General features: G+C 33.1%; 1 protein-coding gene across 1 annotated transcript; it reads left to right on the top strand.

The window, feature by feature from the left end:
* Positions 1-319: 319 nt before the first annotated feature.
* On the top strand, positions 320-19026 carry LOC124439924 (tyrosine-protein phosphatase non-receptor type 4-like). Its single transcript, XM_046990219.1, has 34 exons — positions 320-681; positions 1928-2035; positions 3906-3948; positions 4156-4237; positions 4694-4738; positions 5468-5520; positions 5689-5762; positions 5942-5988; positions 6129-6216; positions 6807-6895; positions 6986-7055; positions 7419-7519; positions 9011-9079; positions 9998-10066; positions 10254-10288; positions 10539-10602; positions 10871-10949; positions 11728-11768; positions 11867-11909; positions 12002-12058; positions 12721-12807; positions 12882-12954; positions 13034-13134; positions 13506-13541; positions 13941-14031; positions 15023-15084; positions 15247-15330; positions 15433-15495; positions 15738-15869; positions 16049-16103; positions 16733-16826; positions 17022-17157; positions 17653-17698; positions 18314-19026. The coding sequence occupies exons 1-34, from the start codon at positions 529-531 to the stop codon at positions 18349-18351; spliced, it is 2508 nt and encodes an 835-aa protein (XP_046846175.1). The 5' UTR covers positions 320-528; the 3' UTR covers positions 18352-19026.
* The last annotated feature ends 38 nt before the right edge of the window (positions 19027-19064 follow it).

Below are 19064 nucleotides of genomic sequence, written 5' to 3'. Positions count from 1 at the left end.
GAAAAATTTTCCTATGTTGAATTTATAGTGACTTGAAGGATGTTTTGCTCTGCTCTGCTCATCAGGCGTAGACATGTCATGAACTTGTGAACCTTTGGCAAGATAGCATTTTCAGACGAGCAGTTTTGTGAAGACAAACGGTTGAAAAAAAGAATCGAGTTTCACACGATTTGAAAATTGAAGCTGATGATGAATGATTATCAGCATTCCACAGACTTGGGTGAAGAATATATTTGCACGATTAATTCAAAATTTAGAAAAAACAATTGGAATTTGTACAAATAATTACTACAAGATCGTCTTGGTGGAAATTCTACCAATGACGGTGAAATAACAGGAAATACACAAGCCACAACGCTACGTCACATGACCGGATAGCTTGGCAACAAAACACTTCTCATCAATGCTGAAACATGCCTTATGAACTAATTGGCCTTTGGTATTTTCATTTTAACGTTTAAACGTTATGTAAAAGAGTGCGTTTGTTAATTATATTATTGTACAGAGATTATACATGAAATTCCTCCAATGGCAGGCAGATTGTTTAACCCAAGACGCGACCTACAAAGTTCGAATTCAAACACCGGACCTTCTATCTTTATAAACAAACTTGTACCTACTAAATTTGTTCGCTGTATTGTCAAATTGCTTGACGACTCTCATTTCGAAGTGGAGATTGAGGTGTGTTGTATACGTTTTGTTTTCTATCTGTAATTTGAGCATATTTGTGTTGCCGTATACAGGCTTTAGAAGAATCAAAATTTCTTGAGTGGTTTTTAATTATCTTTTCAATGTTTTATATTCGCTCAATTTAAAATAATCGTTTTGCATATTTTATATAACATTCAAGGAAAACCGAAGACAATAGAAAGACACATGATCTCAATCAGATTAAAATTTAAATTACAGTTTTTACTGTCTGACATAAATGGCACTGGAGATTAATGTGTGCGATATTTTTTTGTTTTAATGAGTTCTGTCAAAGTAAATACCGTAATTTATTTCAACAATCAATTTTACGTTCATATTTTGAATTTTGAATAAATAAGATTATCACGAAATGTCTGGACGGTCAGTGGTCACCGTTTCAGTAAAACATTTCAACGAATACTTTCAATAGTCTTCTGCATGCATGTAAGTATGGCAAAAAATGAAAGACACATTGCTATAAGTAATGTCGTAAAGTGCTTGTCGCAAATTTGATGTATATTTCTTATAGTTGCAATTCTCATTTTCCCACACCATCGTGAACAGCGTTATTACTCTTGTTGTTCAAGATTTTTCAAAGAAAATTATTATATTCTCTCATGTAAAATAGCGCTTAACACTGAAGTGTTTTAGGAACAGATAAAGTAATAATTGCTGCAGAACGATTTGCGCATATCATCTGAGATTTAGAATACTGACTTCAAACGGTATTCTGTTATTTTGAAATATCTGTGTTTTTCATAGCTATATTCACACACAAAAAATTTTGTTTTGTTTTCAAGAACTTTTTGTTTGTTTTATTGTCATTAAAAATAAATGTTGAAGCTATAAGAAGATTATGTGGCCTCATTTCAACACTTCAAGTTCTTGTTAACATTTAAAGCTTTTTACCAACTGTTAGATTGAAATGCTATTATTCATTTGACAACAAATAAATTGAAATGGCTAAACAAGTTTGAATTGGTACTTTTTTGTAAATCTTTTATTCATGTCCTGTATCACATGGTACTATTTGTTTCAATTAAAAGCAGAAATCTATCAAAGCCTTTAATAAAGCTACTTGTTCAAATTGCTTCTCTAATAAATACATTAGCATATAAGTAATATACATGTATTAGAGAATATGTTATGCATGTACATATGTGACCTGAATTTGCCAAAGCTACATCATAAGTAGCTTTCTGCTTTGTGATGTTTATGCATTCTTTTCTCATAACAGAGCAACTCAAGTGGTGGCATGCTTTTCAAAAGGATAATTAATGAGCTAAATCTGGCTGAACCAGATTACTTTGGTTTGAAATTTTATCGCAATTCCACAGCAAAGTTTGTGAGTATATTATGATATTGACTTACTTCTCAGCCATAATACTGAGTCTGTGGTGTATCAATTATTTAGGTGCATCAACATTATCTTGTACCAGTGTGCAAATTAAAGGTGTGCAATGTGCAATTTGCACATTGTTTTAGCTAAAATGTAAACAATTGCACATCACTTTTTCAAATGATGTGCAAAAATCAGTGGTTTTAACAAAAAACACTGTCGTAAATCATATGAGTTTGTTCACTTTAAAACTATTAATTTAGCAATTAGCGCTATATAATAATTAATGTAATATCGATTTGATTATGCCTCTAAAGAAACACTTTTATCAAAAAAATTGCACATCGTTTTTTCTGAACTAATTCACACACTGTATTGTACAATAACTGTTCTTATTTATCAACAATATTAAACAGTGCTTTTTATTAGGAAATGGGACATGAACAAGCATAAAATTTTCACTGTAACCTATCAGTCTTGCATCAACAAGATTTATTTTGCTGTGTGTTGCTACTCTTTTTCTTCCTGTGCTGTAATATATTCATGAAGTATTGACCATTTTTAAAAAGTGTTATGAAGCTTGATAATTGTTTCTATCACACATAACATGAATTATGATGAGATAATTTATGTCATCAATTTAGACTGTAATCAGCTGTAGCATGTGTTTCTTCACACCCAGGGGGTACAAATTAAGAAGTTGAAGGTGTAAGAACCACCCAGCACTTGTGATATGTATATGTGTGTAAAAAAAGTTGGTTCAAAAACTGACAGAGGAGATAGTTGGTCAGACTAAAATTGTGGACTTTTACAAATAAAGATACCACAATATTTGATCCCAGGATGTAGAGCCCCTTCATTTTTTTTTGGGGGGGGGGATGTGCTCCTGGCTATGGGTTAAAATGATCAATGTTTTTTAATTTGCAACAAGTGATGAACATTAGTATAATGACGATAGGGGATTTAATAAGAAAGTCATATAATACTTCTACTAAACTTTTGTACTAAAGAAATGACATTGAAAATTTAATGACGAGTACGTGCGCCGCGCATGCGCGTAAACTTAGGCTATTTTCTGTTTTAACTTGTGACCTTTATCGTGCAAGAATGATTTTATGCATGAAAAATTGCTTTCGTTCCTCTTGGTGTAATTAACATTGCCTTTTTTTGAACAATAGTATGGAAAAAGAGGATTAAAGCATTAATGCACTTTGATACATTTACGTACGCTCTTTGTGTAAATGCATTGAAGTGCAGGAGGTCATTCGTTCATGAAAATAGTCATGTAAAGATAAGCTTTGAGATAAAACATAAAATCACTCAGGTTTATGCATCTGTGCGGAGGATTTACTCATTCTAAAATTTTCTGAAATTTTCTTTCTTTGTAAATCAAGACCTAAACTTTCATCCAATGAAATGAAAATTGATTCTATCACCTCATTCATGCTTGCACAAACCCTTCAAAATGAGGTTTTGCTAAGCGCGTACCAGTGGCGGATCTAGGGTTAGTCAAAATAAATTACTGCTGCACATTTTGGAATACATTTACATTTCTAAGCCCCTCAGAGACAAATCCATTGGTAAAATTATATTCTTTAGAATTCAAAACCAATAGTGTTTTTCTGAAAGTACTTTGAACTTAAAATTAAGCAGCTTTAATATATTTTGCTCGTTGCTGCTCGCTGTGACTACCCCTAGATCCGCTACTGGCGCGTACTCTATCGTTTTTCGAGGTCGAATTTTCTTTTTATTTTTAGTGTTTAATTGAAGATGCATAGGTACCAACACTAGCACAAATCTCTGAGTTGTTTAGCTAAATTTATGGCTTGATTAAAAATTGTCTAGTTTTTTGATACACCCAACACCTTGTGTTTAGGAATGGTTAGAACATGACAGGATAATAAGAAAACAGTTACGAGGTATTACTTTTGTTTTATTGTGTTTGTATATTGCGTCATGGGTAAAATATAGTTCGACCATTTATTTTTGTTCTGTTGTTGTGAAATCATCATCATTTATTTGTACTATTTTGTAAGCCATTTGTAAGCAAATAGTCCTCTGCAATTCAATTCAACAGAGCTTCTTTTCAAAAAATAATTAACTGTACAATGCTCTCATGGAAATAGGACAAGGACCGCCATACAATTTGGCGTTTGGCGTACGATTTTTCCCAACAGAGCCATCAAAAGTTGCTGAAGATTTAACAAGGTACGCGATACTTTGTGTGTTATCATTTATATAATATCTTCGTGGTTTATGCGTGTTGTTTAGTAAATTTGATGGTTATCATTTTGACATTTCAATGAAATTCAACAACGAAATTCGTTGTAAAAAACTTTTCCATTTTGCGGCAATAAACATTCACTTTTTGAATTATTTACGTCTCAGACCTCTTCTTTTACCCATACTCGTCGTGCCATGCCTCGCGACGTGTGAGAAAAGTCGATTAGAAATCACTAAAAGATACAATGTAGCAGTTAGCTAATTCATGTGTACGTATCCTACCATTTTAATAATGGTCACTAAAAAATACTATTCAATTAAAATATTCAGTGCATTGGGTATATATTCTGTTAGCATAAATAGAATGGATAAAATTGCCGAGATAAGACATATCAAAGGCAGAATATGAAATAAGTTATTGTTTTTTCAATTTGTTTTTAGGTATCATATGTTTTTGAGCATAAAAAAGGATCTAAACAATGGAAGGTAATTTTCGATTGTATTTTTTATTCAGTCTTGTTATGGTGAATAATTTTTTGCCATACTTGTTGTAAAAGCTAAATATACTACAGGTTGAAATTTTAGGGCCACCATCAGTAATTAAAAAAATAACAATGACAAATGAACACTTGTGTTCACACAAAACATAATATTAACAAGAAATGATGTTACATGTTATGTCCATTACTATTAATCGACAAACGTTTCAATTAACATTTCACTTACACTATATAAAACTTTTATAAAAAGGTCGCAGGTTGCCTTTTGTTGTGGAGCATTCAGCTTTAAAGTTTTTGAACATGTATACTTGGTAGCCTCTGCCATTCATTTTTCAGCATCTCTGCAGGTTGATGGTTAACGAGATCTCACGTTTCAGTCTAGTTTATTCCACGTCAACAGATGAGCAACTGTTGAGGCCAATGGTTGAGGCTATTTGATGATCCTTATGGATCCTTATATTTTTTAGTTCTGTTATTTTGATGTAGCTAGCGATGTAATAAATCGCTCAGAAAGAGAGACAAAAGTTGTTTTGCTAAATTACATAATACTACTACCTTGTTCATGCGTCGTTTCTGTTTTTAAAAGAAACTGAAAGTGGCCTTACTCTTGGCCTGTATTGTATATTGGCGAATACACAAAAATCTCATGCACCCCATAAAAATTTCATGGTTATGTCCCTATATTTAAGACATGTGACTTAATGTTTTGTTTTAGATTATCATGTCCTGAAGACACTGCTGCTCAACTATCCTCATTGATAGTTCAATGTGAGTTTAGTTTTCTTCATTTAAATTCAACATATTTGTAAGTGCAAACAAATTGACAATTTAAATAAAGAGAAGAGGTGGTTTGTTTAAGTTTAAGTTTAAAAAATGTATGAATGTATGAAATGCATTCAGCACATTCTTGCCTGACTAAAATTGCTTCTATTTTAGCTGAAAATGGAGATTATCATCCAGATAACATGCTAGATCAATACATTAGTGACTACCAATTTGTACCCAAACAGGTATGTCCTCTCCCCTTTAATTATATGTTTTTTGTATTTCTCTTTTCTTTAAAATAACCAGAAATTTAAATCACTAATTTTAGCAATCGCCTTTTCCTAGCAGCTATATATTTTTATGCTTGTACATACGTACTCTTTAGAAATAAAAACTGTTTATTATATTTGTATATATTTTGTAGACAAATGAATTTGAAGAACGAGTTTTCTATTATCATAAAAAACAAATGTGAGTATGTTAAAGTATTGTTAAGTTTTTGTTCGCTTCTGCGTGATGATGATTTTTTCCATGATGTATATGCATTAAGTTAAACTTTATGCATAAATTATGCATAATTTATGCATAATTTAGAACGGTTTTTTCTCTAGAGGACTGAGCCCAGCGAAAGCAGAGTTGAAATTTTTGGAAATAGCCAAGCGATTAGAAATTTATGGTTCAGAGGTACAAAAAGCAAAGGTAAATCAGATATAAATCACGCTATGATTTATTAACTGTGTAAACGCAATAACCAGCTTAAACATGAAAGTATTTGACGTTTTAAAAGCTCTCACCTCAGGTTCTTCAAAAAAACTTGCTGGCCATTTAAATGCCAGCAAGAAAATTTACATTTTTGTATTTAAGGAAACACTGGAATCGTTTTAGTCAATTTTATTTGTTGTTTAGTTTATTAGTGTAAAGTTTCGATAGAAATTTGTGATTTTGGGTGAGCCATTAGCAAGCTTCAGACAATCGAGATAAAGTGGGAAAATTAATCAAGTGGACTGCGCATGCTCAGTTGATTTCTTTGATTTGTAACTGAGCGAGCTATTTACTCCAAAATCGGTACAATTAGGACTAGTAAGACGACTGTTTATAAACGGGGACAGCAAGACAGCCACTGGTTATTGGAAATTAGCAAGAAATGAAATAAATGTCTATAATAAAACATTTTAATTATTGTTACTAGCAAAAAAATACTTCCAATTACAACTCGGCGTTTTTCTAAAACTTTGCACCATCTTTTGATCCTTAGTTCTTAAATGTGTTGTGTGTTTTTTTGTTTTCAGGACTCCGAGGGCTGTAATATTGAAGTTTATGTTTGTTCTGAAGGAATCAAGGTTTTTCGTGATCACACACGGCTTAATATTTTCATTTGGTAATGATTGTTATCTTTTTTGATTAATATACTAAATGATTATTAAGTTGCCATTGTTTGTTATATGTGATACTAATTTTCCCAATTTAGGTCAAGAATTGAAAAAATATCATTTAATAGGAAATATTTTAGAATCCAGCTCTTGCCTGACGTTGACAGGGTAAGCTATTACGAAATATTGCGTAGTATTCATGTGTGTGTGGCATAACAGAAACTAATGTAGCAGAACATGGATGTATGATCACCCCTTGATGCAACTGCCATGGTCAGGTATAGGATCAAGATGTACTCATCTTTCATGAAAATAAAGATACGTAAATATAAAAACATATCATCGTTTTAATTATCTCAGATCTAGCTTTCTATACATACGTAGCTAACTGGTCTTAGCTATGTATAATGAATTTAACACCATATTTCTTTCAATTTATGCAATGTCTGCCATTGTATTATGTTGTTTCAATTTGTTTATGTAATTAACGCATATCGGTCTTTCGATAAGCTATTCCTTCGTTATATCTAGAATCATTCTTCATTGAAAACGATTGTTGAATTCATTATGTCTTCGTTGGCGAGCTGTAAATGTTTATGGAAAAATGCAGTGGCACATCACACATTTTATAGGTTTGTGAAGATTTATCCTTTTCTTTTACTGCATGCTACTTTTGTGTATTGTTGCCAAAATCTCTATGACCAAGTGTGCGCACATTATTAGTTCCAATCTTATTTTTTTGCAGAATTTTGCAAACATTGTTTGTACTTATGCCTGAATCACACGTGTATAATAAACGTGAATGACAATACTTTAGTTTTGTTTGCTCTAGAGGTTTAGAAAGACATAGAAATCGTCATTTTATTTAAATGTTCTTTTGTTCTTGAAGAAAAAGTGAACGTCATGTCCGTTTGCTTTTGACGCTAATGACGTTGCCATTATAAGTATTGATTGATTTTAAGTTCTTGTTTAGCAGACGTTAACACGTGATGAGTATAGTCTGCAGAAATGCATCGTGTTTAAGTTCTCGTTTAGCAGACGTTAACACGTGATGAGTATAATCTGCAGAAATGCATCGTTTTAAGTTCTCGTTTAGCAGACGTTAAACGTGATGAGTATAGTCTGCATGCATCGTGTTTAAGTTCTTGTTTAGCAGACGTTAACGTATAGTCTGCAGAAATGCATCGTGTTTAAGTTCTTGTTTAGCAGACGTTGACACGTGAGAAGTATAGTCTGCAGAAATGCATCGTGTTTAAGTTCTTGTTTAGCAGACGTTAACACGTGATGAGTATAGTCTGCAGAAATGCATGTGTCTTTTCGCTTTAAAACAGTTCTTTTTAAAACTCTTAGTTTATTTTTGCCATCCACCATGGCAATTTCTCTTATTTTAGATTTGTCACCACGACAAAGTCTCTATTTTATTATACTTATTTCGTTCGTGTAAACCAGGTTTTTTAGAAGCTTCGTTTATTTATACTTTTTTTCCAATTAATCGTAATTCTTATCCAATATATCCAATAAACTATTCACTGTCATCTTTATTACAACAATAGTCTCACTTTTTTGTTTTTGTAATATAACTGTTTGAATAATTTAAAAGAAAAACGTGGCGAGCAAAGTTTTAGAAGTTTAACTTGTCGAAGAATTTTCGCCCGAGATGTAGATCACGCGTATTCATTATATTATTTTTCAAACGTCACAGATCCACGAATATCCCATGCGTGCAATTTATTATCCACTGTGATATACCTTTAACGCTGTTTTCCCAAATTAACCACTTGTATGATAAACTATACAGTTATTTTAGAAAATGAAAAGTTTAAAGTTTAGGTGTGACGAAACAAAAAATATCTATACTTATTTTCAAGCAGTCGCTACAGATCTTATCAAGTAAAACAACCTCGAGTACACATGGGATAATTGTGAATCTGTAATGTCCCTATTGTCATTTATGTCGAGATGTTTTTACCGCACATCTACATCTCAAATGTGATGGACGTGCATTATTTATAAGTCCACAATTTGCTTGTATGCATTCAAATTGTTTTCACTCGCAAACGCCAGTATCTTATTCTTTGTTATTTTACAATTCTTCTACATTTTTCATCATTTGTTGTATGTAGACAGAATTATCGACAACGACTGAGGGAAAGACCAAAACTTATTCGATTCGGATCTACTTACAAGTACAGGTATGAATATAGTTATTTTTTAGTAGAATTATCATAACTGTCTTTTTCTCCAGTTTTTGGTCAAATGTTAATTGTAAATCAAAAAACTTAGAACTTAATTCATTGATTACGAAGCAACACAGTCGGTGGAAATGAACGACATAGTTACGATTTCCTCGTTTATATATGTTCTTCATTTCATATTCTACAAATTTACTATATTTCCTTTTCGTATTATGTCGATAACTGTCTGAAGACTGCCGATCACTTAAGTTTCGCGTGATTCAACACGTGATTTGAGAGCTTTAATGCTCATCGAACATCATTGTAAATTCATCATCACACATCACCATGCGCACTCGCTACAGATCCATTTGTTTTGTAAAAAATCATCGAGTGGTAGTTTGAATCATTGTTCTTTTTGCTCAGTGACCTTATGCATAATACGAGCCACTTCTTCACTAGCTTCTTTGAAGAATTTACTTACCTGGCCAACTAGCATGATCTATCTAAACTCTCTGTTTTTGGTTTCGCCCTGAACCCTAGCTCTTTTTTATTTGCATGCATCACATTAAAGAATCATGGTGAACTATCGATGTGTGAGATGTTACAAGTCACCCGATTGGCATTTTTTTTGCAAGGATTATTTTTAAAAAACACATTCGAAGATCACAATGGAGTTTGCCAAAAATATTTTGTTTCAGTTTACATCCAAGTGATGCAGATGTTGTGATTACGACTTCACGTAATATGCTTAAACAGATAAATAAGCCTATCAGAAATATAAATTTGAATATCACGATTAGATTTGGAAATATTTGTTTTCGTTAGTGTAGTGAAAGGTTAAATGAGTTTTTGAAATCTTGTTCGAGGTTACGATAATTCAGTATTTTAATTTTTTACAGTGTCATTACAACAATAATGTCTGTGTTCATTTAGAGGTAGAACTGAATTTCAAGCTGTTGAAGCAGGAAAACGAAGCGTTCGAAAAGAAATACCCTTTCAAAGGTTTGTTTGAAAGTGTTGCCGTTCAATTGTTTCTTCAATGTTAAAATGCTGTTTGTACTATATTCTCCCAGACTTAAGTCGTCTGTGTACTTGAGAAGCCGGGAAAGCCACCTGTATATTTGTCTTGTATCATCCTTTATTTGTCTCAAATCTATCGTCCTTTACTTCTTTGCTGTATTTTATTTAGAACAAGCTTAAGACGAAATTCAACTAGATCATTCGGTGAGTGCTAAAATTATTTACTATATATGTGTGTATGAAGGGCATAACAAGGACACACTCGCAACAGACTGTATTTATAGAGTAGAAAAACATGGTGTTTCGAGAACACTTTGAAAGTGTGAATCTTGCACTTTTAATTTTGAAATCACAATTAGTGTCATAATTTTTTCTGTATAGCAAGCTTTTTTAGTTTCATGGCGTTGATTACTTTTCTGCTACAACAAATACACTACGTATGTATGAATTGTAGGTTCCAGTACGTTTTATATTGACGTTGATTCAGATGTTGCATCCATGTCGACAACGCAAGGAAGGTACAAAAGAATGTATATGTATGTCTGTTTTTGCTTATCGATCTGAAGATTACGATCGAGATTTGACGATACTTGTCGTTAAGTTTCCCTAGAGATAAAGACAAGAAAAATCGTTATTTTTGTTTGTACCTAAAATTTTGTATTGTTTTAATTAACGAAATTTGGCTGCTTTATATGAATAACTTTGTACATAGTTTTGAAGGCAAATGAATTCTGAATGTATGTATTGAAGCATTAATTTTAAACATAAACTTTCTTTCATTTTTAGCTATGATGCAATGCATCGATCAGATAACGAATTTAAGTCTCCGAGTAGTCTATCACCTGCTCGCAGGCATGTGACTGAGGTAAGTGTTTAGCATTCTTATGCATGGACGCGGCCAAAATCACATTGCATGAATGTATTTTTCACTCTAACAACTCTTTGTCTCTTTTGTCACGTGTTGTGCAATTCTATTAATCATTGTTTATCCTGTTGTAAAGACGGATTAGGTCAATGCAGACATTACCACTGAATAATGCAGCTGCTACATGTTTTTACCTAAAGTATAGTTAGTAACATAAAGTATAGTTAGTAACATCAAGTATAGTTAGTAACCATAATTTATGGTTGAAAAAAGTTATGACAGCCGTATGGGTTATACAACTAATGCAGGTTATGTTGCATTGCTGGAACAAAGAACAAGGAGCATAGTTAGAATAAAGGCAATAACAACCTTTAAAAAACATTTAGAGATAGCAGCAGGCTGGCAGATAAAGCAAGTGAAAAAAACTGAAGATTGTGTATCTTAGCTATGAGAGACAGCAGCTTACTGTATAGATAAGCAACGAAAACTATGGGCTGTATCTAAAAACATTGAGATGTAGCAGTAAGTTCTGTATATGAAAAAAATTATACTTTAAGTTAGATTAGAATGTAGTAGCTAAAGATTGTATTATGTAGGCATTGTAGATTATGCAGCTGAAGATATCAGTGGGTTAATTGTAGTTAATAAATGGCTGCAAGCTGAAAAAATAAAGTCAAACTGTTAATTGTTTACTAGCTGATATTTTGGATGAATTATATTTTGCTATTACGCTACATACCAGTATGTTGTCGTTATACTTAATAAATTTACTTTACAGATGAATGGTATACTCAACGATGAAGGTCTACTTGACGTCAGGTAAAACTTATTATTGCATGGATATTTGTCACGCATGCGCTTTTATTATTGATGTTTATCAAGAAGCAAAACTATATTTTTTGTATGTTTGTTTTCAGTGTGAAACCGAACAATAATGGTCAATTTGGATTAAACTTTAAGGTAACATTGAGCTAAGCAGCAACCAACAATAGTCGAATATTGCAAAACAAGATGGGTCAATACACTTTTTTATATTGAAAATTTTTTTAAAGGGGGGTGCTGACCAAAATTTGAAACCAATCATAACTCAAATTGCTCAGAATTCTCCGGTAAGAATTTATATTTTTAATAGATTTGGACTTAAGGAAATAGAAAGTTTCTTAAGTATGTATGTTTTCTTTAAATTTGGAACTGGAACTCTCTCAAACTATAGTCGCATCACCATTTCTATTCTCAATTTTATCAAATCACGCAGTTCTATTGGATAGTACTCATGATCTGAGCGAGTAATGAAACTTGGTGTAATGTTAAGTTTTAAATATAATCAGCATTACGAATATCAAAGAATAGTCTGTAGTATTAAAAGCATCTTCTTTTTCTCCTTTTGGTTGTTCGTCATACCGCGTTTTTTCTCTCCAATTTGCTCTTTTAATCACATTCTCTTGTATCTCATCAATGTTCCTCATATCCTTCTTTACCACGTCCATCCGCCTCTGACGTGCATGCGTGACCTTTCTCTTCTCTACCCTGGCACTGCTATCTTCAACATCTGTCTTCCCAAATAGTCCTCTTCACTCCTCATTACACAGCCAAAGAAGCGCAGCCTTGCCTATTTCAATTCATCTGTTATCTTTGTAAGGCTACCTCAAACATCAAGAAGGCAAATTTTGTCTACAATCAAGGAAATGTATAGGTGTAAAACTCGCGTACTTTTTTCGTCCACAATTTCAAACGGATCTCGTACAAAACGAGTTTTTTACTTTTTATTTAGGCCAGCATGTGTGACCCACAATTGCAAGAAGGTGATGAAATTGTTTATATTAATGGAAGAAAAGCTGAACAGCTGTCTCATGAGCAGGTCAATGACAATAGTATATAGAATAAATAAGTTTATCCTAAAGCATAATTTTATCTATTTGTATGATGTGTTAGATATGTTGTCTTATCCGTTCTATTGGCCAATCTGCAACGAACAGAACCTTAACGCTTTCAGTGCGACCTTTCGGTAAGAAGTCAATGCGTTTTGTTTTCAGATTAATAATGCTGTAGCATGGCAATTTATGTTTTACAACATTTGCGTACAGGAAGCATTGAAAACCACGAAATAACGAATTCAGAGAAGAAACACTCTTTGACTTATGGAATATCTTCACAGTTGCTCATGTCAATGGGAAAAATTAAACAGGTATTTCTTGGCAACTAGTAAATTGCGCTAGCATTTTGTTTTAAGAAACGAGGTGTTTACCTTCATATTTTGAATGTGTTCACACTGTTTATTTTGTTAGATCTAGTTTGAAAGTATATATATTGCGGATGGGGAGAGGGAGAGAAGGATGTCTTATGAAGGTTTAGATATAGTTCAGTTCATGAGCAGAGAGTTTTATTAAAGAATTGTAATAATGTCATATTTCCATGATTGTATGAAATCATTGATCGTTTCTGTGTTTTGTTAGTTACTGTATAATCTGCGTTGTATAAACGCTCGGTAAATAAATGTTTTCCGTGTACATCACGACAATGATATACGTATCAAAAATATTTCTTGTTTTCTTTTAGGGATTAGAAAATGGTGACTTATTGGAATTTTATGTTGTGAGTTTTTTGTATTTGCTTTATCTTGTCTGTTAAGTTAATTTTGTTATCTTTTTCGCTCGTGAGTTACGCGTGATATTGTAAAATTGCCTTCACTTTGAATGCATATAACTGTTTCGAATAACTCTTTGGGGATCTTCAACTTGTAGCTTTTCCCCGACTTTAATGTCATTATACTTATTTGTGCCAAATGTATTTCAAAAAGCGTGATCTAAAGCAATATATATTATCATATTATATAAAAAGTATGGATTTTCTGCTCCAACTTATCATGCGTAAAGCATAGTCCTATTGTTTTAGTATTTTTTTTGTCAAGGTTTTTGTAATAAAACATATACATACTAACATACTATACTCGTTCATAATGAGAAATTTACGGATCTTGTTTGTTTTTTGCAGGATATGCCCAAGAAGAAGCTTGAATTTTCAACAGAAATCGCTCATCTGCCAAGAAATAAAACAAAGAACAGATATCGTGATATACTACCATGTAAGAACTATAATCTTCTCCTCATAAGTATTCTTAGATTTTCGGATGATTTTAATGTACATTGGAAATATTTTAATGACAGATTCTCGAACGGTTTTCATATTTTGTGTTACACCACGTATTGAGCTCTATCATTAAGATATCCTCCACCCTTCAACTTCCCAGTGGGTAGAAACCGAAGGAAAACCCAAGATTTGCCAAAGACTTACCATCATTTCAATCTCAAACGAATGCGCTTTTTAAGTCCTTCAGTTAAATTATTGTATTTAGCGTGAATAATAAGTCGTGGTTCACTTTAGCGTGAATAATAAGTCGTGGTTCACTTTAGCGTGAATAATAAGTCGTGGTTCACTTTAGCGTGAATAATAAGTCGTGGTTCACTTTAGCGTAATAAGTCGTGGTTCACTTTAGCGTGAATAATAAGTCGTGGTTCACTTCAGCGTGAATAATAAGTCGTGGTTCACTTTAGCGCGAATAATAAGTCGTGGTTCACTTTAGCGTGAATAATAAGTCGTGGTTCACTTCAGCGTGGATAATAAGTCGTGGCTCACTTTAGCATGAATAATAAGTCGTGGTTCACTTTAGCGTGAATAATAAGTCGTGGTTCACTTCAGCGTGAATAATAAGTCGTGGTTCACTTTAGCGTGAATAATAAGTCGTGGTTCACTTTAGCGTGAATAATAAGTCGTGGTTCAAGCGTGAATAATAAGTCGTGGTTCACTTTAGCATGAATAATAAGTCGTGGTTCACTTTAGCGTGAATAATAAGTCGTGGTTCACTTTAGCGTGAATAATAAGTCGTGGTTCCCTTCAGCGTGAATAAAAGTCGTGGTTCACTTCAGCGTGAATAATAAGTCATGGTCTCACTTCAGCGTCAACGATAAGTCGTGGTTCACTTCAGCGTGAATAATAAGTCGTGGTTCACTTCAGCACAACTTAATCACTATGCCCGCTTCTTACTTAATTTTGCTATTATTTATTATTTTTATTAGATGATTACAACAGAGTTGTGATAAATAGAGAAAATGACTATATTAACGCCAGTCATATTCAGGTAATGAATGTCTTTGTTTTTTATCAGGGGGGGATCTGTGAGGAGTTTGGCGCGTATGATAAAATGATCTTTGCTTGGCGTAACGTGAATAAGGGGCTCACACTTTATAAACTTGTTCACTACACAAGCTTAAATAGCGTTATTTCCATGATACTTTTTCAGATGGATATAGGTTATTCAGGAATGAAAAATGAATATTTAGCTGCACAAGGCCCTCTCTCAGACACTTGTGGTGATTTCTGGCAAGTAAGAGTTTTTAAAGCTTTTTTGTCATTGGTTACAGTAAATCTCCAGCGTTCAGCGTGAAATAAATTACTCATGAGAATATAAATTACATCAATTGATTAGATGATATGGGACCAAGACGTAAGTGTGATTGTCATGTTGACAACGACCATGGAAAATGGAAAGGTATGGTGCTTCAATGTGGTTGATATAGTTTACCCTTGGTGCAGGGCACTCGTAGCAAACACAAAGCAAGCAATGAGGGAGGGCACACAGTTTGCCCAACACGAATGCAATTCTTTTATGGCTTCTAGAAAAAGCCTGTTTACATTGCAAAAGTCTGCATAAATACTGTCACTCGAAGTACTGCGTGGACGCGTAGCAATTCCATCAGTTAAGTATATGGTTGTGCTTCTGTTTACTTGCAGGCAAAATGTCATCAGTATTGGCCTGAATGCGGAGAACATTTTGAAATTGGTAACTTCGAGGTGTCGCCTTTGTCATCACGTGATTATTCGCCCTCCTACATTTATCGTGAACTGATTGTAGCTGATCTTGAGGTATCAAAATTTTATCGATATTTTTTTCTTTCGTGCTTTGATGTTTACATTGGAAAATCTTGGGAATAACTTGTGCTTATTTTAAATTGTGTTTCGATTACATGACTGGAAGAAAGGTTTAAATAAGGAAATTATTTAGGTTTTGATCTATCATTAAATTTTAATTTATCTTCTTTCAGACTGATGAAGAAAGGAGTATCCAACATTTACAGTTCATTGCGTGGCCAGATCATGGTATGTTTGTTTTAAGTGCAATATTGTGAGCTAGTTAGGAGCAAAAATTCATGAAATAACAAATATTGTTTAACAATTGTTGGACTATAAACTAGTGATAAGTTTTATTTAAAATGTTTTTATTTGCCATGGAGTAAATGGATGTTCGCCTTATGACTTAAAATTAAATGGGAGTTTATGGAGTAATGTTACGAGTCGAAAGGCAGTGTTTTTTAAACTTTGCACTATCCTTGGATCCCTAGTTTTCTTTCGTGAAAAGAAAGCAACTGAAGTATTTACCAATGGTGAAATTCTTTAAATGATCAGTGTTGTTAACCTAGCTACCGACCATTATAATTTTCATAAACTTGCTATAATTTTGGTAACAAACTGACTAGAAAACTAGATGTTTTTCTCACTGGATTGGATGAGAACTTTAAAACAGAATTTAGTCGATGATGTATCTATCCTAACTGCTTATATTTTATTGAGAATGTGTCTAGTGTCACCACATATGTTTTACGAGAGCTATAAAAACGTTGCATAACATCAATTTTTGCATGTTGAATCTCTTTTTTTCTCAATTTCTGTTATGGGGCTTTGGGTCAGACTTTAATGCCTTCTTAACGATACGTCTTTAAATTATTCAGGTGTACCTGAGGATTCTCGAAGTTTTTTAAAGTTTGTCAACGAGGTTCGTCGGTACCGATCGACAACTTCACGCCCGATTGCTATTCATTGTAGGTGGGTTGAAATACGTACAACATGTTGAAAATTGAATTTAATATCATTTAATAACATTTGCCTGAGTCCATTATTAGTCTTGGACTAATGTTTAATTCTTTAAAGTGCTCTCTCAGTTGGTGTTGGAACATGTTTCAGACAATTCTTTGAAGATAATTTCTTCTGGATGTTTATAACTTTGTGTGTTTTTTATAGCGCTGGTGTTGGACGAACTGGCGTCTTCATTGCTGTGGAAACTGCTTGTTGCTTGATTGAAGCGGGAGTACCATTATCTCCTGAAGAGATGTTAGATACTCTACGATGTCAACGGCCATCACTTATTCAGACACCAGTAAGACAATATTTTGTTTACTACGTATGTATAGAATTATTGTTCGAAAAATTCAAAGAATTTATCTTTTGATTGATTGGATAATGCGTTCAGCAACCGTTACTCAAATATAAATATTGTACGATATATTCAGATATTACATCTTTAACTCTGATTATGTTGTACATTGTCAAACTGTTCGATCAATGGCAGAGGGATAAATAACGTTGTCTTACGCTCTAATTCTAAAAGCTTTCTCATACTTCAAACTCATTGAGTGTGACATAAAAATCGAGTTCTCTCTAATCAATGGCAAGAGTTCTCTCTCTGATTGCTTGATTTAAAACATTTTAGCAAAATGCCGTTTTCGATTATTATGAGATGGTTTTAAACCACTACTCAGTGAGTGTGAGTGAGCTTTTAGTATTTACGGGCGTTAGTCACTTTATTTTTGTTTTATCATAAATTTTGTACGAAGCTGTTTTTTATGTTTTTAATCGTATACTCTGTTTTCAGGGGCAATTCAAGTTTACATGCGAAACGTTTTTGGATATTTATCAAGGTAAATTTTTTTTATGAAAATCAATGTCTTACGACACATGAAGTCAGTAACGGATCCATCCTTAGTCCATATAAATTGTAGCTGTTCAATTTTCTTTCAAAATACCTTCTAAACAAAACTAGTGGTCACGAAATTCTAAAGCAGGGGCGGATTTAGGGGGTGGGGTGGTGGTGAATCTGCCGCCCCCCCCCCCCTTTTGCTAGAAAAACCCCAACAAATTGAATAATAGTAAAAAATGACAGGCCAGTTTCAGTTTTCAAACTAATTCAAAGAGTTCGCCTCCCCTCTTTCATAATCTCCTGAATCCGCCCCTGTAAAGAATATAAAATTTTGCTTGTCAAGTTGTCTCTAAGGTATTTGAAAGTGTAAATATATCGGAAAATGAGCTGCTGTATTATATTTTGTTGTGTGATCATTCTTTAAAGAATTATGAATGTTGCACAATTAATGAATTTTATAAATATCCACGAGTGTCAAATTATTAGGATATATTTAATGAGATCCATGATGACAACTTTTTGGCAAACAAATTGTTGCATACTTTATTTTGTACGTATGTTTTAGTCGATCATTATTTTTTTGATTTGATTGCGGGTTTTGTTTTTTTTAATGCAGAACATTTTCTGAAAACTCAATCAATGAACAGCAACTGAAACCAAGATTTACGCCAAGAAAAGGAAGAGGTTTCAACTATGTCCACGTGCTGTGCTTTTCATCGTTGTAAAGTGCTTGAGTTGTATATATGATGGCAAGTGGAGTCACAACGAAGCAAAAATTTCATTGGATAACATGCACTTTCTATTCAAAGTTCACGATGGAACTTAACTCGAATGTATGGTGTTTTGCAAGCTGTAAGCAGTAAGCTCCATACGTCTAGATTTATGAAAAAGCTGGTGGGATTAAAACACTTCAAATCAACACTTTTTATTTGAAAGGTTTCTTTTTTTGTGCCGTATTGAGCAGTAGGAATAGGAAAAAATGGTCTATTTATTTAAACTTGAAGAAACCTGAAACAGAATTTGCAATAATTCTTAGCCCCTAGAGGCTCGCATTCTGACAAAAGTATGCTACCTCAAACGAAGGATCTGCGTTACAGAACAAGAGCTGTGTATTATGGTCGTTTGCTTTTTATCAAATAGCTATGGCATCAAAATTAAGTTTCATCAGGTTGCATGACGAAGAATATGAATTTTATTACTTAAATTAAAAATATTATTTTAATTGATTTAGTAGATAAATTAATTCTAGAAATTTAATGTAGCAATCAAGAATTATTGTAGTAAATTTTAATATATAAGTGTCATAATATATTGATTTTTAAATGCAAATTGATTCTGGCTATTTTTTCTTCTTTTTTCTCTGCTCT

This window comes from Xenia sp. Carnegie-2017, unplaced genomic scaffold, assembly GCF_021976095.1.
Source record: "Xenia sp. Carnegie-2017 unplaced genomic scaffold, XeniaSp_v1 HiC_scaffold_2, whole genome shotgun sequence".
Classification (NCBI taxonomy): Eukaryota; Metazoa; Cnidaria; class Anthozoa; order Malacalcyonacea; family Xeniidae; genus Xenia; species Xenia sp. Carnegie-2017.
The sequence above is the reverse complement of the archived record's forward strand: the minus strand, read 5'-3'. Positions and strand labels throughout refer to the sequence as shown.